The following is a 24,562-nucleotide window of genomic DNA, read 5'->3' as shown; positions in this document are numbered from 1 at the left end:
AAAACTTTGAAGCTCTAAAAACCTCATAAAGGCAGCCTAAAGTAATCCATAAGACTCCAGTGGTTAAATCCATATCTTCAGAAATGACACGATAGGTGTTGGTGAGAAACAGAACAATATTTAAGTCTTTTTTTTTCATTCTTTTTTTTTACTATAAATATCCACCTTCACTTTTTATATTCTTCTTTTGTTGCAACTCACATTATTCGTGCCACCTACTTAGCAAAGAGGAGAATTTATTGTGAAAATTGACTTATATATTGATTGTTTCTCACCCACACATATCATAATGCTTCTGAAGATACTGATTTAACCACTGGAGTCATATGGATTATTTTTATTATGCCTTTTTATGCTTTTTGGAGCATCACATTTTGGTCACCATTCACTTGCATTGTATGGACCTATAGAGCTAAAACATTCTTCTAAAAATCTCCATTTGTGTTCTGCAGAAGAAAGAAAGTCATACACATCTGGGATGGCATGAGGGATAAGCTAGATGGTGGGGGTTGGTGAACCCCCAGAAAAAGATGCATGACGCCCCTGCAAGCAAATGCTACTGATTGGTAGGGGCTGAGGAACACTTATATTTCCTATAAATGCGTCATATTTGCATTTATGAGAGAGAGAGAGAGAGAGAGAGAGAGAGAGAGAGAGAGAGAGAGAATATCATCATTTGTTAGTATCAGTCCATAGTGAGAACTCTCTTAATAAATGCCCCAAACCAGCAAAGAGTTCCAAACGGTTGGCCTATTCAACTCTGTATATTTTTCCAAATCATGTTTTAGAGCTAAATTTACGTGGCATCGCGTTAAGCTTTTTTTAAATGCAACAAATGTGTTTGAGGTTTTATATATACCAACGTTCCCTTCTCTCGTTACAGTAGCTGGGAGGGATTCAAGTGAAAGTGGAGCTGCAATGTCCGTCTAGAATAGAACAATCGGCCGGAAAGTCTCGCGAGAGTCACAATTGCCGTTTCTAAAGGGTAGGGCTGTGTGCGGGTTTTTTGTGGCGCTCGTCGAATGCGACTCTCGCGAGACTTTCCACGACCAGAGGGTTCCCTTCTAGATACGACCCAGCGAGCGCGTCTTCATCCACCCGCACACGCGCAACATGGACACCAAGGCACGCACGCGCAAGGCTAAACTGTTAGCCAACCCACAAGCAAAGCAGTTACAACTCAACTGCCAGAAAAATCGGGTGAGCACTTTTGTCACCCAACTCAGCCAACAAAACTGTCAAGGGCTCAAAGGTACGGCACATTAATGTTAAAGTCGTAGCGTGTTTACGTTAAATGGATAGTAGGTCGTATTATAATCGACCCTAAGAGGTTAAGTGTGAACTAGCTGGCTAGCTCATTGCCCAGGCACGCGACCGATCCAGAGTAGGTGTGGCGAGCACGCAGAGAGTTTCAGTGGGTGAGCGGGAAGAGCGGGTGTCTGTGTGCCTTTCATTGTACACAATGTTTTAATATATTCGTTGGACTTTCTGCGGGATTTCTTCAATACAAATGTTTCAAGTCAGTCTTAGAATATTTCGCATGTGTTCTGCACTCGTTTTGCAGAAATGTGCGTTAGTACAGTTACAAGAACTGTAAAAATGTGCAGCCTTTGAATTGTCTTGAAAGTGTCAGTGTTGCGTTGCATGCATGGGGAAAATTCACATAGTGGGTTTTGAAATTATCTAAAGTGACATTGTTACATTTTTATTTCTTATTTTAAGACTGGTAACTCTTAAGATTTTCACTCTTCTTACGTCATAGTACAAGACCCAGCTTCACTGTTTATGTTCACATAGAATAAAAGTTGACTCTTTTTTGTGTGTGTGTTTGTGTGTGTGTAAATGATTCCAGAAGTTAGCAGAACTGCCAGGAGAATTGTACTATTAGCCTAGTAATTATAAATTCCTTATACATAAAACGTGTGTGTTTGTTTGTTACAGGACTTGTGAAAACTCTAATTTGGTCGTGCATGTTCCTGTGAGCCTGACATCTCTCTTCAATGGCTGCCTCTGGCTCCTCCACCACAGTGCCTGAAGGATTTCACTATGAGACCAAGTATGTCATCCTCAGCTACCTCAGCCTGCTCCCTCCAAGATCAAGACCCTCAGAGGCCACTGTCACAGAGGGTAAGAAAGAATACGCATGCACAAATCAATGCATACAATTGTTGTGCCACACAAATAGCAAAGCTTGATGGCAAAACACTTGCAGTGATAAGTTTGCAATGCATTACATATGTAAGAAAGCAGGAAACTTTTGTATATAATAGGGTGTAATGAGGAAAGGACCTCATTTTTTATGTACATGCATGAAAAATAGGTGCTCCAGAAGTAATAGGGCTGAGACATGACTGGAGGAATGAAGTCATGTGACTAGAAAAGTATAAGAAAAAGTGTAAACATAAATGCTCAATTGAGACTTGGTTGGAAATTTGGGTTTAGTTCCACTTCAGTGGCTGCATGTAGCTGTGAACTAATACTTTCTAATGGGGTTTACGAAAATGAGTTATCACTCTACAATTTTAGCTGTATGATTATGACAAAAATCATGATTGTTGATCATTTCCTTTGATAATGTAATTGCTATTCATTTTAATAATAGAATTTAAATTTAAATCCTTATTTTAGATGGATCAACTGCATGCTGTATTCTTTGTTGGCTACACAAGCTGAGAACTGTGTTCCTGAATGATTTTATTTTATCAGTAATTCAAGACTAGTTGCTTAAATGGTTTCACATTGGCCCTCTTAAGGCCTATTCGGACAGGACTAGTTTTCCCTGAGGAGGTCAGGGCAATTTGTGTTTCACAGACGTACTTTGTGATTTTAATCCTGTTAGATTCAGACAAGTCTGTGTTTTTCCCTCACAACCTCTGTAAAAATTACAGAGCAAATTACGTACTCTTTTTCAGCTAACTCGAGGGTCCTCTGAGAAATCTAATCTCGTCCGAATGCGAATGTCTGTGATTGCTGATATTGAATTTTCACAATGCATCTCCTCATGTATTTTGACCTGCATGAACTAACGTTAAGATCGTACTTGTGCGCGCCAATCTTCTGCCTGCAGCGCGCCTTTCAATATGAATGAAGATTTTTTTTTTTTTTTGCCATCCGATGAAAAAATAAGAAAATAAATTCAACAAGGAGAGCCAAATCGCAAAATTACTCAGATGGCCACTGTAAAATCAGCATCAGGCAAGATACTCATCTTAATTTCTCCGATCAGTAACATAATGTTATAATTATATAATTCACTGATTAGTCTTGTTTATTTTAGTGGGTTTATTATAAGGTGCCACTTCTATAAACTTGAAGTTTTTTTTAATAGGCTTTTAATATAAGTAATTTATAATGCATAATTAATACATACAAATTTAATAATTAGTTGTTTGAATTTAAAAAAAGAGAAATTTTAAATTTAAACAGATACCATTTAAAAGATGCATTAATTTTAACACCTTAATTGATGTGTTCAACCTTCTGTATCCACATCCAACCTTCCACATCTAGAAAACAGACACTCCCACCCTCCGTTATAAACACGGAGATCTTAGTACCGTCTGAATCAGTACATGAAATCACAGACGTTTGATAATAATTGTAACTCAAATGTTGTTTAGAAAACTAGTCCTATCCGAATAGGGCTTTAGAAGCATAAAAAACAAAGCTGTTGTTCAGATTTTGAATAAATTATACACAGAAGTGAGCAACAAACTTGTCTGTAATTGGTTACAATGCTTAGTTGCTGCAAAAGCTTATGTTAAATAGAAAAATTAAATGGAACATTTTGATGCAACATGATTTGACCTACAGTACATGGACTGCTATAATTGTCACTTCATGACTGTGGCAGCTGTAATTGTAATCTCGGTTATATTTTCGATTAGTTGTGCAGCCTTATACTCCGTAAAGGCTACTTCCCTTTAGAGCTACTGTGCAAAGGATCTGGGGTGCTAACACTGTCATTGCAGTTTCATTCCCAAATAGGGTAGGTCTAGGTCCACAGACACTGAGGTCACATTCCTGCTCCAGAAACCTCCATTTTGCCCTTGAACAAGGTCCATTAGGTTTACTCCAGCAGTTAGTGTACTGAACACACCTTGCTGTAACTAGTGTAATTTGAATGAAAAATGCCTGAAGGTATTTGCTTCAGAATGTGAGTGTTGTCTATACTTTTGTGGCAATCCCTGTAAGGTTACAGATCCTGTTGGTATAATCAAAAACTGTATCATTTTGTCTTTTGATGGGTGACACAGAGATGTATTGACCCATTCTATGTTCTCTCTTCTTCGGCATGTTTTGAGTCCCAAGCAGGAGTTTAGTGGAGTTATTGAATTGTTGCTTTGGACTTAATTTTCCACATGATCATTGATTGTGAATTTAGTTCTTGTGGAAAACTTCAGAAGAGGAAGCAAAGCACACATGTCAACGGCATTTATTCTGGTTGATGACACAAAGGATGGCATGGGCTGAAGCTGCCTGGAAGAGATTTTGGAAGAATGTCCTGTGTTTCCTCTGCTCTGGTTTGGATTCAGTCAGCTTTAAAAGTCGAGAGTGAGCTTCTGATCCCTCTTTCCGCTTGATCCGCACTGCATTCTTACAGACTGTCATGTGCAATCAGCATTGAGTTTTTCACATGCCACTGGATCCGAGTGAAGCACAGCCCTCTCAAACCCAGCCTGGGAAAAGTCAATCTGAGCACCCATCAACTTTTGTAACATTCGTAAATCCTTTTATTGTCCACTTCACAGTCATTTTTGCATTTCTGCTTTTTTTACACTGGAAAAAACAACCATAACATATAAATATAAATCGCTTTTACTCAGAAATGTACATATTTATAGCATTTTTTGCTTTACTTAATTTTCATTAATGAAATATAAATTTTAAGGTGAACAGAGCGTGACAAAGTAAATGCATAATCATGAGTTTCATGAACTTCTATAGCTTACAAATCCATAAAATTAAGATTTTAAGTATTACTAGCTCAAACAATCAAGTACAAAACGGAGGTTGTGGGGAGTGAGCATGTTTGTTTGGTCAAAACGGACTTATGTTGGCATGTATTTCGTTTTTATTAAGAATTCATAAGGATAGGACATATGATGCCATGCGAGGAGCAGACGTGTAAACGGCGAGCTCTGCGGACTTTGCTAGTTTTTAAAATTATTTTCATGTTATAATCCGGTGAGATTTGATATACCAAGCTACATATATTCTTTGAGGTAAACATAGCAAAGAAGTCAAAATCCTCGGGCTCTGGAGACATTAAAAGACACTTACGTGCTCAAGCTGAAACCTCTGATGGGCCTGTGGACCAGGGACTCGATTTGAACAGCGCGGCGGGAGAAATCCAGCGTCAGCTGTCCAACATGTCGGTGATGCTGACGAAGGTTGTTGCTGACTTTGAAGATCTCGTTGTAATATGTCGATCGATTACGGCGATGGAAATAAAATTCTCTGAGTTGGTTACAAGAGTGGCAGATGTTGAGAATCGGATCGATTGTCTGGCGTCATCGGAAAGGGAATTGTCCGCTAATCCACTAGCGACCAAAATAAACGTGGAGGGCATTTTGGAAAAACTGGAAGATTTGGAAAATAGGAGCCAATGAAATAATGTACGGATTGTTGGAATTCCTGAGCTTGAAGAAGGCAGAGATATGGTGAAATTCCTAGACAAACTCTTCCCGAGTCTGCTCGATATAACAGGCCATAAGCTGGAAATCGAGTGAGCTCGCAGGGTCCTGGCTCGCAGATCTGCTGAGGGGGACAGGCCCCAATCAATTCTGGCCAAATTTCTGAGATCATCCGATAAAGATCTTGTGTTGCACAAGGCGAGGAGCAAAGGAAAGCTTTCTTGGAATAATCACAATATTTTCTTGTTCCCGGACTTTGCGAATTCGACGAGAGAAACACGATTGATTCAAGGAATGTAAGGAACTTGCATCAACGGAAGATCGCTTTTGCACTGGTGTTTCCGGCCAAACTGAGAATAGATCCTAAGGATGGCCCCAAAGTATTTACGTGTCCCAAGCAAGCACTGTCCTTCGTAGAAACAATGGGTGAGTAAGCCATTTGGTGTTTCTCATGTAGCTTTAGAGTGGATTAACTTTCTGTACTTGCTCTGGCTGTCTGAGGAAGCTGGGCGCCATTTTTGTTTCTGTTTGTGTTGGTTCCACCTAGTGGCTGGAGTTTGTTTTGTGGAATAACACTCCTTTAAGAAACTTTTGCTTGGACGGAAGATCGCTTTTACACTGAAGTTCCTTGGCAGATTGAGAATGGATACTAAGGATGGCCACAAAATATCTACATGCCTACACAAAGGATGTCTTTTATAAAGTTGACTGACTAAGTCATGGTGTATTTTTTTTATGCGACCTCCAAGTGAATAATACACTCTTGACCATCCGAGGAACCGGGACACCTATTTTGTTTCTTTTTGTGCTGGTTCCGCCTAGTGGCTGGAGTTTGTTTTGTGGAATAACACTGCTTTGGGACAGTTGTGGATGAATCTGTTCGTTCTTTGTGCTTATGCCTCCTGTTGGCTGGAGTATGTTTTGTGGAGTATTTTTGCGGGACATTAAAATGATAACGTCATCTGCTGCACTCATAAACAGCTGGCTCACTGAACACTTGTTTGTCTGTCCGAGGAAAATGAACTGCTTTATATCGGCTGGAATTTGTTTTGTGGAGGAACACACCTTCGAGACAATTCTGTGAATGAATCTAAACGTTCTTTGCGTTTATTCTGCCAATTGGCTGGGGTTTGTTTTACAAAGTATTTTCTGTTATGTAATTTTGCCTCAGAATTTGTGCAGAAACACCGGACTTGAGCAATCCGATGGCAAAGTTGTCGTGGGGGCTCTCGTAGGCATACATGAACCTTTTGAGTTTAGAGGGATTAATGTGCATGTTTTTCTTTTTTCCATTTGTTTGGTTCGGGGGGATATTCAAGGTTTGATTGTTGCACTAATGTTGGAATATGGTCTGTATAATCTTGTTTTTGACACACTATTTTTTCTATTATATGAAAATGTCAAATGTTAATGTGAGTGGGTTATCTTTCTCCACGTGGAATGTGAATGTGTTGGGGGACCCCATAAAAAGAAGGAAGGTAATTTTTTTTAAGCATAAGAAATGTTATAGTGTTTCTCCAAGAAACACATCTTTCCTCACAGGATGCTGAAAAAATTGGGAGGATATGGGGTGGGCATGTTTTCTTTAGCGCTGGCTCAAGTAAGAGCAGGGGAGTTATTACATTGATAAGTAAGCATCTACAATTCAAATCTCTCAAACAGATTAAAGATAAATTAGGGAGAATCATTATTGTTTTAGCAGAAATTCAAGGGCAAAGGTTGGTTTTAGCTAATATTTACGTGCCTAACGTTGATGATCAAGGCTTTTTTATTGATCTTGTAGGGATGTTGCAAGCCGCTGGCACCCCTCATGATATAATATTGGGAGGAGACTTTAATCTTTTGATGGACTCAGTCCTTGATCATAGTGAAGCAAAAGTGTGTAAGCCCCCTAGAACGACATTGACACTTCACAGGATGTGTAAAAATCTTGGTCTTGCAGATATTTGGTGACTTTGCACCCATCTGGTAGGGACTATACATTTTCATCAGTCCATAAGATTTAATCTAGAATAGATATTTTTTTTTTTGTATCTAAGTCCCTCATTTCATCTGTTGTGGATTGTTCAATTGGAAACATTTTAGTCTCAGATCACGCCCTAGTGAGTTTAGAGATGTTGCCACATACGGAGAAAAAGAAATCATATAGTTGGCGCTATAATGTATCCCTTTTGCAAAATCCTGATTTCCAACTAATGTTAAAGACTGAAATCAATGTTTATATGTAGACCAACTGGTCCTCAGTATCTTCTGTGGACATGGCTTGGGAGGCACTTAAGGCGGTTCTTAGGGGTCGGATCATACAGTATGCCTCATTTACCAAAAAAACCCAAAACACAAGAACTCGTGGAGTTGGAAGGGAATATTAAAAATGCAGAGGTAGAGCTGAAGGGCCGAATGTCGTCTGATGTCCTCAGAGAATTGACCCGAATGAAATACAGATATAATACTATTTTGTTGCGGAAAGTACTTTGAGTCAGGGGACAAAGCAGGGAAGCTTTTGGCTAGATATATAAAGCAGAGAGAGTCTTTTTCTGCTATTTCCTCAGTGAAATCTGCTGGTGGTGAAATTTTTACCTCGGCCATTGATATTAATAATGCCTTTTAAAGAGTTCTATCTTGATCTTTATAGTTCCACGTCTTCATCTACTGATGAAGATATTAGAAAATTTGTGGAACCATTAGAACTCCCTAAATTGACGACTGAGCAAAAAAATGATCTTCTGAGATAACCTTGGAGGAGCTTGACGAGGTAATTAAGGCCTTACCTACTGGCAAGGCTCCGGGGCCAGATGGTTTTGCCGCTGAATTTTTTAGATCTTATGCTACAGAATTGGCTCCACATTTGTTAGAAGTTTATATGGAATCATTAAAGAATGGAAAGCTTCCAGCAACCATGACACAAGCCCGGATCAGTCTGATTCTTAAAAAGGACAAAGATCCAAGTGAGTGTAAAACTTACCGTCCAATTTCCCTGATCCAGCTAGATGTAAAAATTTTGGCAAACAGATTAAGTAAAGTTATGACATTTCTTATACATATAGATCAGGTGGGGTTTATTCGGGGCCATAGCTCTTCTGATAACAGTAGGCGTTTCATCAATATCATGTGGTCAGTAGCGAATGATCAGTCGCTGCCATCTCACTTGATTTTGAAAAGGCATTTGATATGGTAGAATGGGGTTATCTTTAAGATTTTAGAAATGTATGGGTTCGGGAGTACATTCATTGGTTGGATTAAGTTACTTTATAGACACCCTGTAGCAGCGGTACAGACAAATGGATTAATTTCAGATTATTTTACTCTGAATAGGGGCACTTGGCAGATTTGCCCTCTTTCCCCCTTATTGTCTTGTCCTGGCACCATTAGCAGCCGCGATAAGAAAGGAGCATGATTTTCCAGGGGTGATGGCGGGAGTTGTGGCGCATAAGCGTCTGCTTTACACAGATGATATTTTATTATTTGTCTCTGACCCTACTAGATCTATGCCTTGCCTCTACAGAATTATAAATTCCTTTTCCAAATTCTCAGGATACAAAGTCAGTTGGTCTAAATCCGAAGTGTTGGCTCTGACAGCGTACTGTTCAGTAACAGCCTTCCAGCCGGGCGCCTTTCAGTGGCCCAAACAGGGCATTAAATATTTGGGTATTTTATTCCCAGCAAATTTGTCTGATTTAGAGTTCATTTTGACCTTTTAATAAAAAGGTTTTCGAGCGATGTGGACAGGTGGGCTTCATTACATTTATCAATGATTGGGAAGGTTAATGTTATTAAAACGAACTGTATTCCAAAATTCAAATACCTGCTACAGTCACTCCCTATAGATGTCCCCCTCTCTTATTTCAAGCAATTTGATAGCATAGTAAGTTTTTCATTTGGAATGGTAAACGTCCCAGACTACATTTCAACAAATGACATAGGCCGATTGACAAAGGTGGTCTAGGCCTACCCAAGATTTTGTTTTATATGCGTTCGGTCTCAGGCATTTGGCTCATTGGTTGCTTCCACCTGAAAGAGCCCCTCCCTGGTTTTCTGTTGAACAGGGAGTCCTTGCCCCTATTTCGCCATTGCAAAGCCTTTCTATCAAACTAACCGGAGAAGTTAAGTCACACCCCGTTATTTCATATTTGGATGTAATTTGGACAAGAGTGGTCAGAGTATTTAATTAGGACATTTATTTAAATATTGCCTCAAGCATATGGCTGAACCCCAAATTATGCATCAACAAGTCCCCTTTCTGTTGGTCAGAGTGGATTGTGAGAGGGGTTGCTGCACTCTGCGACATGTATGAGAGTGGAGTGTTGAGATCTTTTGAGAATTTGGGTCATCGTTTTGGGATTCCCAGATCTCAGTTTTATAGGTATTTACAGCTGCGCCACATGATCTGTGCGGTTTTTGGGAGAAGCACACAACCCCTAAGGCGGCAGATGCTTTGGGAGAGGTGATTACTGCTCTTGGAAAAGGTCATGAGGCATCAGTGTATTACTCCCTGCTAATTCAGAGTCTGGGGGATGGAGCTTTAACTTCTATCAAGAGATTATGGGAGAAAGATTTGAATTTGGTATTGGAGGAAGGAGTGTGGACTAGGATTCTAAAAAATGTCAAGTCTGCATCTAGAGATGCAAGGGTTTGCTTTATGCAATTTAAGATTTTACATAGATTTTATTGGACCCCCTCTAGATTATATAGGCTTGGTCTTAAACACACACCCACCTGCTGGCGATGCCACTCAGAAGTTGGAGACACAACTCATGTCTTTTGGGGGTGTGATAAGATTCAAGTTTTTTGGTTGAGGGTTCAGAGTTATTTGTGTGACGTTTTGGGCGCTCAAGTTTTACTTTGCCCCAGACTTTGTATTTTGGGCGATGGGGCAGTCATGCATTTGGGAGACAAATTTATAAAAAAATTGGGTTCTGACAAATGTTATGTTTGGCAGACAAGTTATTTTAAGGGGTTGGATGTCAGATGGAGTGCCATCATTTCCGGAGTGGTGTGCAGAGGTGGGGAGGGTGGCAGCTTTTGAAGAAGGGTTATCTAGAGGATTGGGTAATTTGGACTTATTTGTGGGAAAGTGGGGCAAATATCTGACATTTTTGGAGGGCTCTCGGGGAGGGACAGTGGAGAGAGAGGTGTAGATGTTGTGTGTGATTATTTTATTCATTACATTTTTTAATATTTGTTTTTGTGTGTCTATAATCATGTGGGACTTTTGACCGGTAGTGTACACTGTACATTTGTGTATATTGAACAAAGGTTTTCTAGTTGTGCTGACATAAAATGACCATAAGTTGAATTTACTTAAGTGTGTTGCAGAAATGTTACATATACATTTTAAGTAAGTCCAGCACATATTTTTATTTCAGTGTAGTCAGTCACCAGAGTCTTTGTGGTTGAGAGAGCTGAATGCTGAAGCTTGCTCGTCCCTGCAAGCCTAGGCTACACTGACGCTGAATAATTCAACATTGTATGAATGAACAGTCATTTAACTGTTTATAGCACCAGAGAAGCTAGTGTGCATTCTTATTGGCTGAAAGAGAGGAGAAAAGTAGTTAGAGATTATAGGAATGTGGGTGCTGTCTGTAGGGGTGATAATGCATTTTTGTGCATCTGTTGAATATTAGAAACAATGAATGCAATATTTTAGGCAAATTCACTTTTGTCTTAAGACCTGCTTTGCAAATGTATATATTATCTTATATTTACAATTATATAATATAATCTTTCTGCTCATAATAAACCTTTTTTAATTTATTTTGTGCAGCGTTTTACAGTCCAGTCTCTGGCTCAGTTTATTATATATTATTATTCAACTGATCACACAAGAATTTAATTTAAAACTTTGTTTTTACTGATGGTAAGTGTCTGTTCTTAATCTACTCAAGAATAAGACACAATTTTGTACATAAATTAGCAAGATTGTTTTATATGAAAAATGATACTTCCGAAGATGACCTGTAGTTTGACTTTTTCATATTTTTGTCTGAAAAGTCTGTCTTTTATGATTCTGAGCAGGAGAGAGCCACTCTTCACAGGAAACAGAGAGAGAGAGGAAAAGCTGCTTGAAGAGACAGATTGAGAATGAGATGAAGCAGCTGGAAGAGGAAATTGCAGCCTGTAAGATGCATTCTTTTAGTTATTGCACTGTGTTTTCTTTTATGATAAAATTAACCAAACTCAAATCTGGATCATTGGTTAAAGGAATAGTTTACCCAAAAAAGATAATTCTCTCATTTTCTCACTGTTATGCCATCTCAAACTCGTTTGACTTTCTTTCCACTGCCGAATATGCGTTGTACACCAGAGACTATTTTGCAGAGACGGGCCACTTCTATTTAAATGAATGGAAGAAATTGGAATGTTCAACCAAGGAGCTCTGAGCGCCCAATGGTCAACGAGTGTAGAAAGGAAGTCCCACCTTACAGTTAAAAGAGCCAATAACCTTTTAGATATAGACATCACCTGTCAATCAACTCTAGAATGCGCACACACATTAGCTATACAAGCCGGGAAAAGAGTTTTTTTTTTTTTTCGTAATATGATGTAAAGAATCATAATTTATGATACCAGTATTGTTAGATTTTATTGCTGATTTGATATATGTTCTTTGATCATAATCTTGACCAAACGTTTTTTACATTTTGGTCTTTCTCCATTCAAGTAGATAGGAGCTGCACTTTCATGACTGGAAATAGCCTTCCGAGTGCATTCCAAAGTTGGGTGACAGTGGACTGACTTGCTAGAAAGACTTTGTGTACAAGCACGAGAAAGTGTAATCAAGCTTTAAAGATTCAAGATTTATAGTGAAAACAGTTACATTTTGGTCTGTTTCTCACCCAAAACTGATCCTCTCGCTTCAGAAGACATGGTTTAAACCACTCGAGTCGAATGGATTAACTTTATGCTGCCTTTGTGTTCTTTTTGCAATTAACATTTTTATTGATTCATGTGCATATGACAGTGAAAAAAACTCAACACATAATAATGAATCAACATTTTACATTTAAACCCTACTAATACAATCCCACCCTGACCCCTAACGAACACCCCTGTGGTCCCACATAACACACACACAATCCAAAAAAATAAAATATATATATATATATATATATATATGTATATATATATATATATACACACGCACAAATAAATAATTAACATACATGATTAAACTACACTCTCCACATGCCCTCCCCGAGATTCCCCCAAAAAAACTAAATATTTGCCCCATTTTTTTAGCAAATAAGTCCCTCAACCCCAGCCTTCTACTTACCACCTCTTCAAATGCAGCTACCCTCCCCATTTCCACACACCACTCCGAAAAAAGAGGGTGCTCCATTTGACTTCCAACCCCTTAAAATCACTTGCCTGCCGATCATGAGACTGGTCATAACCCAGTTTTTTATATGATTGTCCCCTAAATGCATGACCGCCCCATCACCCAAAATACAGAGTCTGGGACAAAGCAAAACCTGAGTGTTCAAAACGTTGCACAAATACCTCTGAACCCTCAACCAAAACTCCTGGATCTTAACACACCCCCAAAAGACATGGGTAGTGTCTCCAACTTCTGACTGGCTTCGCCAGCAAATGGGTGTGTCTTTAAAACCAAGCCTTTATAATCTCGAGGGGGTCCAATAAAATCTATGTAAAATCTTAAATTGCATAAGGCGAACCCTTGCATCTCTAGATACAGACTTGACATTTTTAAGAATCTTAGTCCACACTCCATCCTCCAATACCAAATTCAAATCTTTTTCCCAAACTCTCTTGAGAGAAGTCAAGGCTCCATCCCCCAGACTCTGAATTAGTAGGGAGTAATACACTGATGCTTCATGGCCTTTTCCAAAAGCAGCAATCACCTCTCCCAAAGCACCTGCCGCTTTAGGGGGGTGCGTGCCACTCCCAAAAATAGTGCAGAGTAGGTGGCGAAGCTGTAAATACTTATAAAACTGAGATCTGGGAATGCCAAAATGTTGAACCAAATTTTCAAAAGATCTCAATACTCCACCCTCATATAGGTCACCAAGTGCATTAACCCCCCTCACAATCCAATCTGACCAACAAAAAGAGGACTTATTAATACATAGTTTAGGGTTCTGCCATATGCTCGAGGCAACATTTAAATAAATATCAGAATTAAACACTCTGGACACTTTTGTCCATATCGAGTGCAAATGCAAAATAACGGGATGTGACTTAACCTCTCCGGCTAGTTTAATCGAAAGGCTATGCAGTGGCGAGATAGGGGCAAGAACTTCCTTTTCAATACAAAACCAGGCAGGGGCTCTCTCAGGTGGAAGCAACCAATGAGCCAAATGTCTAAGACCGAACACCCTCCTTTAGCCCTCCTTTGTCAATTGGCCTATGTAACTTATTGAAATTTAACCTGGGGCGCTTACCATTTCAAATAAAGGACTTCGCTATGCTATCAAATTGCTTGAAATAAGAGAGGGGGACATCTACAGGGAGAGACTGAAGCAGGTAGTTGAATTTTGGAATACAATTCATTTTAATAACATTAACCTTCCCAATCAAGCCCACCTGCTGACATCGCTCGAAAACCTTTTTATTAAAGGGTCAAAATTAACTCTAACTAAATCAGACAAATTTGCTGGGAATAAAATCCCCAAATACTTAATGCCCTGTTTGGGCCACTGGAAGGCACCCGGCTGGAAAGCCGTTTCTGGGCAGTACGCTGTCAGCGCCAAAGCTTCGGATTTAGACCAATTGACTTTGTATCCTGAGAACTTGGAAAAGGAATTAATAATTCTGTGGAGGCAAGGCATAGATCTAGTAGGTTCAGAGACAAATAATAAAATATCATCTGCGTAAAGCAGAAGCTTATGCTCCGCACCTCCCGCTGTCACCCCTGGAAAATCATCCTCCTTTCTTATCGCAGCTGCTAATGGTTCCAGGGCAAGACAGAACAACAACGGGGAAAGCGGCAACCCTGTTGAGTGCCCCTATCCAGAGTAAAATAATCTGAAATTAATCCATTTGTTTGTACCGCTGCTACAGGGTGTCTATAAAATAACTTAATCCGACCAATAAATGTACTCCCGAACCCATACATTTCCAAAATCTTAAAAAGATAATCCCATTCTACCATATCAAATGCCTTTTCGGCGTCAAGTGAGATGGCAGCGACCGGAGACTGATCATTCGCTACTGACCACATGATATTGATGAGACGCCTGATGTTATCAGAAGAGCTACAGCCCCGAATAAATTCCACCTGATCTATATGTATAAGAGATGTCATAACCTTACTTAATCGGTTAGCCAAAATTTTTGACAATATTTTTACATCTAGTTGGATCAGGGAGATTGGATGGTAAGTTTTACACTCGCTTGGATCTTTGTCCTTTTTAAGAATCAGACTGATCCGGGCTTGTGTCATGGTTGGAGGAAGTTTTCCCTTCTTTAATGATTCAGTATAAACTTCTAACAAAAGTGGGGCCAGTTCTGTAGCATAGGATCTAAAAAATTCTGTGGCAAAACCATCTGGCCCCGGAGCCTTGCCAGTAGGAAGGGACTTAATTACCTCGTTAAGCTCCTCCAAGGTTATCTCAGAATCAAGAGAGTTTTTTTGCTCAGTCGTCAGTTTAGGAAGATCTAATGGTTCCACAAAGTTTCTAATATCTTCTTCAGTAGATGAAGACGTGGAACTATAAAGATCAATATAGAATTCTTTAAAGGCATTATTAATATCAATGGCCAAGGTAAATATTTCACCACCAGCAGATTTCACTGAGGGAATGATAGAAAGAGACTCTCTCTGCTTTATATATCTAGCCAAAAGCTTCCCTGCTTTGTCACCCGACTCAATGTATGACTGTCTTGCCCTGAATAACCAAAACTCCACTTTCCACGACAAAATAGTATTATATCTATATTTCAGTCGGGTCAATTCTCTGAGGCCATCAGCTGACATACGGCGCTTCAGCTCTGCCTCTGCAGTTTTAATATTTCCTTCCAACTCCACAAGTTCTCGTGCTTTGGATTTTTTGATGAATGAGGCATACTGTATGATTCGACCCCTAAGAACCGCTTTAAGGGCCTCCCAAGCCACGCTCACAGAGGATACTGAGGACCAGTTGGTCTCCATATAAACATTGATTTCAGTCTTTAACATTTGTTGGAAATCAGGATTTTGTAAAAGGGATACTTTAAGGCGCCAACTATATGATTTATTTTTCTCTATATATGTCAACACCTCTAAACTCACCAGGGCATGATCCGAGACTAAAATGTTTCCAATTGAGCAATCAACAACAGATGAAATTAGGGATTTGGATATAAAAAAAAAAATCTATTCTAGAATAAATCTTATGGACTGATGAAAAAAAATTATAGTCCCTACCGGATGGGTTCAAAAGTCTCCAAATATCCGAAAGACCAAGATTTTTACACATCCTGTGAAGCGTCAATGTTGCTCAAGGGGGTTTACACACTTTAGCTTCACTATGATCAAGAACTGAATCCATCAAAAGATTAAAGTCTCCTCCCAATATTATATCATGAGGGGTGCCAGCGGTTTGCAACATCCCTTCAAGATCTATAAAAAAGCCCTGATCATCAGCGTTAGGTGTGTAAATATTAGCCAAAATCAGACTTTGCCCTTGAATTTCAGCTAAAACAATAATTACTCTTCCTAATTTATTTTTAATCTGTTTGAGAAATTTGAATTGTAAATGTTTATTAATCAATATGACTCCCCTGCTCTTACTTGAGCCAACACTAAAGAAAACATGTCCACCCCATATCTTCCCAAATTTTTCAGCTTCCTGCGGGGAGAGATGTGTTTCTTGAAGAAACACTATATCATATTTCTTACGTTTTAGAAAAGTAATAACCTTCCTTCTTTTTATGGGGTGCCCCAACCCATTCACATTCCATGTGGAGAGAGACAACTTATTCATATTAACATTTGACATATTGATATAATAAAAATAAAAAATTGTGTGTGAAAACAAAATTATGAAGACCACATTCCCCATTAGTGAAACAATCAACCCCGGAACAAAACAAACAAAGAAAAACGTGCGCATTAACCCCACGCACGACAGCGCCAACCGGCGACAATCCCTCTAAACTCAAAAGGTCCATGAACCTCTACGAGAGCCCCCACGACAACTTTGCCATCGGATTGCTCAATTTTGCCTCACAAATTTGTGAGGCAAAATTACATAACAGAAAATACTTTGTGAAATAAACCCAGTTAATAGGAAGAATGAACACAAAAAATGTGTAGATTCATTCACAGAACTGTCTCAAGGATGTGATCTTCCACAAAACAAATTCCAGCTGATATAAAACCGTTCAGATTCCTCGGACAGACAAAGGAATGTTCCGTGAGCCGGCTGTTATGAGTTCAGCGGATGACGTAATCATTCCAATGTCCCGTAAAAAAAATAAATAACTCAAAACAAACTACAGCCAGCAGGAGGAATAAGCACGAAGAACGAACAGATTAATCCACAGCTGTTCCAATGGAGTGTTATTCAACAGAACAAGCTCCAGCCGCTAGGCGGGACCAATACAAAAAGAAACAAAACCGGCATCCTGGATCCCCGGATGGTCGAATCAATTCACTCGGAGGCTGCATAAAAGTAAATACCATGACTTACACAATCCGTCAGCTTTATAAAAGACATCCTTTGTGTGAGCATGTAAATATTTTGCGGTCATCCGTAGTGTCCACTCTCAAACTGGCCGGGAACTTCAATGCAAATGTTTCTTTAAGGAAAGTGTTATTCACAAAACAAGCTCCAGCCACACGGCGGAGCCAACGCAAAAAACCCAAAATTTCACCCAGCTTCCTCAAGAGTTAGGTACAGCGAGTCAGGCCCACTCACATGAGAAACATCCAATGGTTTACTCAGTCATTGATTCTATAAAAGATATTGCCAGATTTGGACATGTGAATACTTTGCGACCGTTTTTCGTTTCTATTCTCAGTTTGGCAGGAAACATCAGAGCAAAAGATCTTTTTCTGATGTAAGAGTTTCTTACATTCCTTGAACCGATCACGTTTCTCTCGTCGAACTCGCAAAGTCTGGGAACAAGAAAACATTATGGTTCTTCCAAGAAAGCTTCCCTTTGCTCCTCGCCTGGCGCAACACAAGATCTTTATCGGATGATCTCAGAAATCTGGGCAGAATCGATCTGGGCCTATCTCCCTCAGCAGATCTGTGAGCTGGCACTCTGTGAGCTCACTCAATTTCCAGCTTGTGGCCTGATATGTCGAGCAGACTCGGGAAGAGCTCGTCCAGGAATTTCACCATATCTCTGCCCTCCTCATGCTCAGGAATTCCAACAATTTGTATGTTATTCCTGCGGTTTCTATTTTCAAGATCTTCAAGCTTTTCAAGGAGATGTTCCAAATCAACTTTGGTCGCGGGCGGATTAGCGGATAATTCCCTCTCCGAAGATTCCAGAAAATCGATTCGTTTTTCAACATCAGACACTCTTGTACCTAACTCAGAGAATTTTATTTCCATCGCCATGATCGATCGACGTATTACAGTGAGATCCTCCAAGTCAGCAAGAATCTTCGTCAACATCATCGACATGTTGGACAACTGACGCTGGATCTCCTCTCCCGCCGTACCATCCAAATCGAGTCCCCGGTCTGTAGGCCTGTCGGGGCTTTCATCCTGAACAAGTAAGTGTCTATTAATATCTCCAGAGCCTGAGGATTTTGACTTCTTTGCCATGTTTTGCAACAAAGGACAAATGTGTAACTGGGTGTATCAAATTTCACCAGATTATAACATGAGAATAATCGAAAATTCAGCAAAGTGCGCAGAGCTCGTCGCTCACACGTCTGCTCCTTGCTTGGCGTCCATTTTCTCCAACTAAGTTCTCGCCTTTATGTGTTCTTTAGAGCATGGAAGCTTTGGACCCCATGGAGCTGCATTGAATGAATATCATAAACACATCATATCTCCTTTGAAAAATATTTGTTTGTGTTCTGCAGAAGAAAGAAAGCCACATGAGTTTATTACTGCATAAGGGTGAATAAATGATGACAATTATAATTTTTGAGTGAACTATTCCTTAAAAGTCGTCTGCCTCTGTTTTGGTCTGCAAAGCCTTTTCCAGGACTGGTTTTGATAGCCACACATCCCCAGTGTTCAGTCCAGCTAATCCAGAGAGCTCCATAGAGGACAGTCTTACAGTGCTTGGGGACCACGTCTCCCGGGACCTGGACACACACTTGTCCACCGCCACTCAAACACTTCTGAGAAGGTCCGTTCCTGGAAAACTTCTTGGATGAATTCAGTAGACCTAGGAATGTTGTTCAGTTTTGGAACAGTTGAAAAGTTCTTGCCACTGAAAGATTCTTGGCACAGATCTATGTCATAAAAAATTGTATAAACAGCCCACACACAAACACAAATATGTTCTAAATTGGTATTTGTAAAGTCAGCCTGACCGTGACATTTCTAACTTAAATATTGACCAAAAGCTTTTCAAATATATGCAGAGAAATATTGTGTTCATTCCTGAACAGTGGATTATGTATGTGTCTCTTGTACAGTGATTTGAACTTTGAGCATTTCAAAGCAGTGGTAGAGGAGGTGTCCTCTCATGCTCAAGAAGGATGGAGCAAGGTAACTAAAAACACACTGCACAAGTATACATATAGCATGTCCCACACCTCTACTGATTTGCCCCTTATTTTATCATTCTGTCATTGTGTTTTTTTTCTGTAGGTGTTGGTACCATTAGTATTGTTACAGACCCTGCAGTCTGAGGGACAGCCACTGGAAACTCTGCTAGATTATGGTCTGCGTTACCTTGAAGAATCACAAGCAGACTTTATCATTCAGCAGGGAGGATGGGTGAGTGACTGGACTTTGACTGGCGATTTACTACCTGTAGTTTGACTGTGATGGTGTAACCAGCTATTTATCAACCAAAACATGGCAGGTTTTTTTTTTTATACTAGGTGTATCATGTTGTTATTACATTATCGTCTGGTTTGACAACCAATGTAATCACTGCACCTAAATATTACCACCCAATTTAGGGATTTTTTTAAAATTATTTATTTATTTTATTTTTATCCCCTTTTCTCCCCAATTTGGAATGCCCAATTCCCACTACTTAGTAGGACCTCGTGGTGGCGCGGTTACTCACCTCAATCCGGGTAGTGGAGGACAAGTCTCAGTTACCTCCGCTTCTGAGAGTCAATCGGCGCATTTTATCACGTGGCTCATTGTACATGACACCGCGGAGACTCCCAGCATGTGGAGGCTCATGCTACTCTCCGCGATCCATGCACAACTTACCACCCGCCCCATTGAGCGTGAGAACCACTAATCGTGACCACGAGGAGGTTGGCCCATATGACTCTACCCTCCCTAGCAACCTGGCCAATTTGGTTGCTTAGGAGACCTGGCTGGAGTCACTCAGCACAGCCTGGATTCGAACTTGCTACTCCAGGGGTGGTAGTCGGCGTCAGTACTCGTTGAGCTACCCAGACCCAATAAAAGGAAAAAGAAAAGAATGTTTGATGCATTAACTCTTTAGCCAGCAAATATTTTGGTGAAGTGAGACAGAATTCCTTTTAGATTTTTTGTTTTTGTCATGCAGAAATGGATTTTCAGTGTTCTTTTCCAAGATGTGCCTTTTTGTCAGGAGAGGGAGTCAGAGAGATGCTACTTATTTTGACATGATGCTTATCCAACTGCTGGTTGGTGAAGCTAACTTAATGTTACAGGCACATTGTGTTGTGATGCACACAGCTTTTCTTCAGATGTGTACTCAAAGTATGCAGAAGCCTTGAGAGACCAAAGGCTATGCCATCCACATAATCCTCTGCAGTATTTTGGCCAGCTACACCAGTAAATTCTAATCCATTATGGTTTTATGTGGCTAGCAAGACAACCTTCCAAAATGAATTTAATATTTGTGCAATTTGTTTTACATTTGATGTTGCATTCCTAGTTGTTGATGGTGTAGCTCTTTGACACAAAAGCACTGCACATTAAAGGTTAAGAATTACTGTTGAATTATGAAACTTAGCTTTTTGCATAATGTGCACACTCAATGTTCATCTGATCAAAATGTATGTCATTTGATAGTTCAAACTGAAGACCATTTAATTCAGAAGGTTATCTTACCCTTATTCAAATATTTTATGTTAATAGTTCTTCAGTTCTGTCATGATGTCAAAGCATTGCATGTCAAAAAGCTAGATAAAGGTTGTGTTTGTTTTAAACATCCTATTTAGGTCACGCTGTATCACAGATGGGGGCCGTCCTTATGAAAGACTCGGCTCATGCATTTTGTGTGCGTGCTGATGAACTCAGTCAGTGGGATTAATTTAATTAGTGCGCCGTTGACACTTATGTGGAAGGAGGGGAGACCATTGTTTTATACTGGCACTCTCCAGTACAGGACCACATTCCAGCGATGAATGGATGATACAGGATAAGCAGGATGGGATGTGTGTGAGTCTTTGAATGCAGGAGGGAGGAGTCTGAAAGGGAGGAGGAGGGAGTGTGCAAGCAAACAAGACCTCCTGCTCAGCAGTTTCAGTCCCATTATTCTGACAGCACCGTGTCTGCCCTGCAATCTTTATCCTGTATACTCTTTCACTCTGTCACTCATTCACTTTATTCCCTTGTAAGTGCTGGTGTTCTGCACACTTAGGAACCGAACACAGACAGGTAGGGGAGATCCTTTCTTCTAGAACTCTGGGCTGGGTGAGATTGGAAACAAACTTATCCAGTTGTGGTTTTGGCTCATGTGTGTAATGGCGTTCATCACTAATGTTTTGTATCCAAGTCGTTTGATCAGGTCTGTTGCTCTCGATCATGGTGTAAATGGATAATAAAATGCTTAACACTTTATCTTAGAAAGTACACTCACAAGCTCCAATTTAATTTGTGTAATGCCATTAAAAAGGTCATAGAGTAAATATTTATATGAATGTTTAACTTGTTTTATTTAGAAATTACTGTAGTTAGAGTGAGTTTGTTCAGTTCTGCTTTTGGATGAATATGATTGTGCTTTAGGCAGCATTAGTAGTTTGCACCATTTGCAAAAGGACAGTAGTTGTTAAGAGTCTCAAATTGATTTATCAACTGGTTAATTTAAACCAAACAGCACCCTACAATTTATGCATGAAACAGTGGTTAGTAAAACCAATTGAATGAGACAATCCATACTAGAATGGTTTTATAAATGATTTACACAGAATTTTGTTCTGTTCATGCAAGTGAGGTAAGTGAGGTGGCTTGTTCTTTGGAATCCAGGGCAAAATAGCAAGGAGACATTTTGAAAACGAAGTGATGTCTGTCTGATCATGTTTAACTCTTAAAGAGTAAGGTAAGCAGACTTTTGTTGCACTGTATTAGGCGACAGAGCTGGATCTGTGTATGTTTTAGGGTGTGTGTGTAAAGTGAGGGACATTTTGTCTTGTGAGTAACCCCTCCCATGACCCCCTTCCTGTCCCTCTTTCTGTGTTCTGTGCATAATATGGAGTTGACCTTCAGGGGGGTGGTGTCACATGGCCCTGTCATATTCAGTAGAGACTCTTGAGGTGGTATGATGTGATGAAATTTGATTCCTGTTGTCTTGGAAGGGACAAACAGCTACCAAGGCAAAGCTTGCTGTGCAAAAATCAGCAGGTGCTATGAGCAGTTGATCTTGAGCCATGTCAGGTCGCATAACCCTGCACAGAGCTCAGTCCGACCCCTTACGTAACTGAAATTTATGAATGCGGTGTTCTCGCATCACACAAACAGAGGCCATCAGCCATCCCCACTCACTGCAGCGCAGGCGTAGAGGAAAAACCAAAATAAATCTGATTAATCCTCATATAACATCAGCTGGGAAAAGCTGCCCCAGATAGTCTGTCACAGCTCCACTTACAGTGTTGATTGAGATGCTGACCTCTGTATGCGTAATAAAGTCAGTGCTGCTGTTCACCCAAAAATAAAAATTCACTTGATTTACTTGCCCTCATGCCTTCCCAGATGTGTATGAATTTCTTTCTTCAGCAGAACGCAAATTAAGATTTTTATAAGAATATTTCATCCCTGTAGGTCCATAAGTGAATGGTGAAGCTCCAAAAATCACCTAAAGGAAACCATGAAAGTAATCCATGTGACTCCAGTGGTTAAATCAATATCTTCAGAAGCACTATAATAGGTATGGGTGAGAAACAGAACAATATTGAAGTCCTTTTTTACTCTAAATCTCCACTTTAACTTTCACTTTCAGATGTGGAAGTGAAACTAAACAGGCACCACATGTGACTTTCAGATGTAAAAGTGGAGATTTAAAGTAAAAAAGGATCTGTTTCTCACCCAGACCTATTATATTGCTTCTGAAGATATGGATTTAACTACATGGAGTCATATGGATAACTTCTATGTTTCCTTTATGTGATTTTTGGCACTACAAAGGTCTGATCACTATTCACTTGCATTGTGAGGACATACTTAACTGAAATATTTTTCTAAAAATCTTAGAATCTAAAGAAAAAAAGTCACACATATGGGATGGCATGGGGGGGAGTAAGTGATGAGAGAATTTTCATTTTTGAGTGAACTGTCCCTTTAAGATAGAAGTGGCCAATATGGGAGATTCAGATAAATCCTTCACCTCAGGGATTCCATTAAAGATTACAGTCTTACCTGTTTTTAGATTAAAAAAAAAAAAAAGGTGCATTTTGTAGATGCTTGATGTCTTGAGGAGAAATGCAGTGGGTCCCACTCTGGGTCAAGCCAGCAGCAAATGCTAACTATTATTTATGAATGAGCAGAGCTGTGCAATGAAGGCCAGTAGCTCCCTCCAGTAGGTTGCATAATGCAGTGAATAAACTGTTTCTGGTAATCAGAACACATTGTTCACAGGTGAACAGTGTGTGGAATCCTACATTTGGTGCACCTTCAGTGGACAAGGTATGTTTACCTTTGGTGTGGAGCCCCGAACAATAGAAACTGACTCGCATTTGTGTCAAAAGCAACTTGGTCTCATAGAATCACGTTACTATACCTACATATTTGCAAAATGATTTTTACGTTGCTCATTGTACATATTGCAGCAGTTACCTGGGGAAATAAGCACTAGAGGTGCTACAACAAAGACTTTTTATTCCCTTTCACAAAAATCTAAAGTAAAATGATGGATTACCAGTTCAAAACATTTTCACCCTGCTCCTCACACAATGCTCTCTTGACATCTAAACACTTCTACTATAGTGCATGACATGTAAGGTTTGCATTACAAAACCAACTACATTTTCGAGCTTGTTTGAGCACTATCAAATTGTGTGGTAGCTCAAATGATAGTGTTCGAGTTCGGTCCTGAAGAGCAGGCAAGTCAACACGTGAACCGAAAGTATCATTGAAGCACCTACCAGATATGGTTGCTTCAGCAATTGCGTTTTTCATCTCCCATTTGCTTTAATGACAATATCAGTTATGTTCAGGGAGGTCGGTTTTGTTGACTTTAAACACAATAACCTATTAACCATAACCTAAACCTTAATGTGTTTGGGAGAACATTTAACTCTATGTTGCCACAGTTACATAATTTTCATGAGATCAAGCTGGCTACAGTGGTTCAACTTCAGAGTGTATCACAGCATTCATGCAATGAATTTAGTAGGCACGTAAATTCACATACATTAGTAGCACAGAGCATTACCAAATGCCTAAAATATTTGTTAAACATGGTTAATCACTAGACAGTTGTTATAATCTCTACACCACCCCATCTTTGATAATGGGTCCTCCTATGGATGTGCAAGTATTTGTGTTTGGGAAGTGTGCATGAGTTTTTGTCTTAAGGCAAAGCAGGGTGCATGGACTTTGGGTAGGGTATTGCTTAGGCATAGTTCTCACGCCCATTTTGTTATGGCGCATAAAAGTATTGGAAGACAGAGTCGAAGAAGAAGCCTT

General features: G+C 39.7%; 1 protein-coding gene across 3 annotated transcripts in view; it reads left to right on the top strand.

Moving 5' to 3' along the window:
• The first annotated feature begins 1,047 nt into the window (after positions 1–1,047).
• LOC127416864 (bcl-2-like protein 13) overlaps positions 1,048–24,562 on the top strand; it is a 32,092-nt gene continuing 8,577 nt past the window's right edge. The window contains exons 1-6 of one of the 3 annotated variants that reach the window (XM_051656448.1): positions 1,048–1,200; positions 1,942–2,127; positions 11,649–11,750; positions 18,734–18,890; positions 19,183–19,255; positions 19,358–19,486. In XM_051656448.1, the coding sequence (XP_051512408.1) occupies positions 2,001–2,127; positions 11,649–11,750; positions 18,734–18,890; positions 19,183–19,255; positions 19,358–19,486 (588 nt within the window). In that variant the 5' untranslated portion in view covers positions 1,048–1,200; positions 1,942–2,000. Of the gene's footprint in view, positions 1,253–1,415; positions 1,520–1,941; positions 2,128–11,648; positions 11,751–18,733; positions 18,891–19,182; positions 19,256–19,357; positions 19,487–24,562 lie in introns of those variants that run through there. The other 2 variants (XM_051656447.1, XM_051656449.1) reach the window with 2 other exon arrangements.

This window comes from Myxocyprinus asiaticus, chromosome 26 (genome assembly GCF_019703515.2).
Source record: "Myxocyprinus asiaticus isolate MX2 ecotype Aquarium Trade chromosome 26, UBuf_Myxa_2, whole genome shotgun sequence".
Taxonomy (NCBI): Eukaryota; Metazoa; Chordata; class Actinopteri; order Cypriniformes; family Catostomidae; genus Myxocyprinus; species Myxocyprinus asiaticus.
This window is presented reverse-complemented; position numbering and strand designations above follow the sequence as displayed.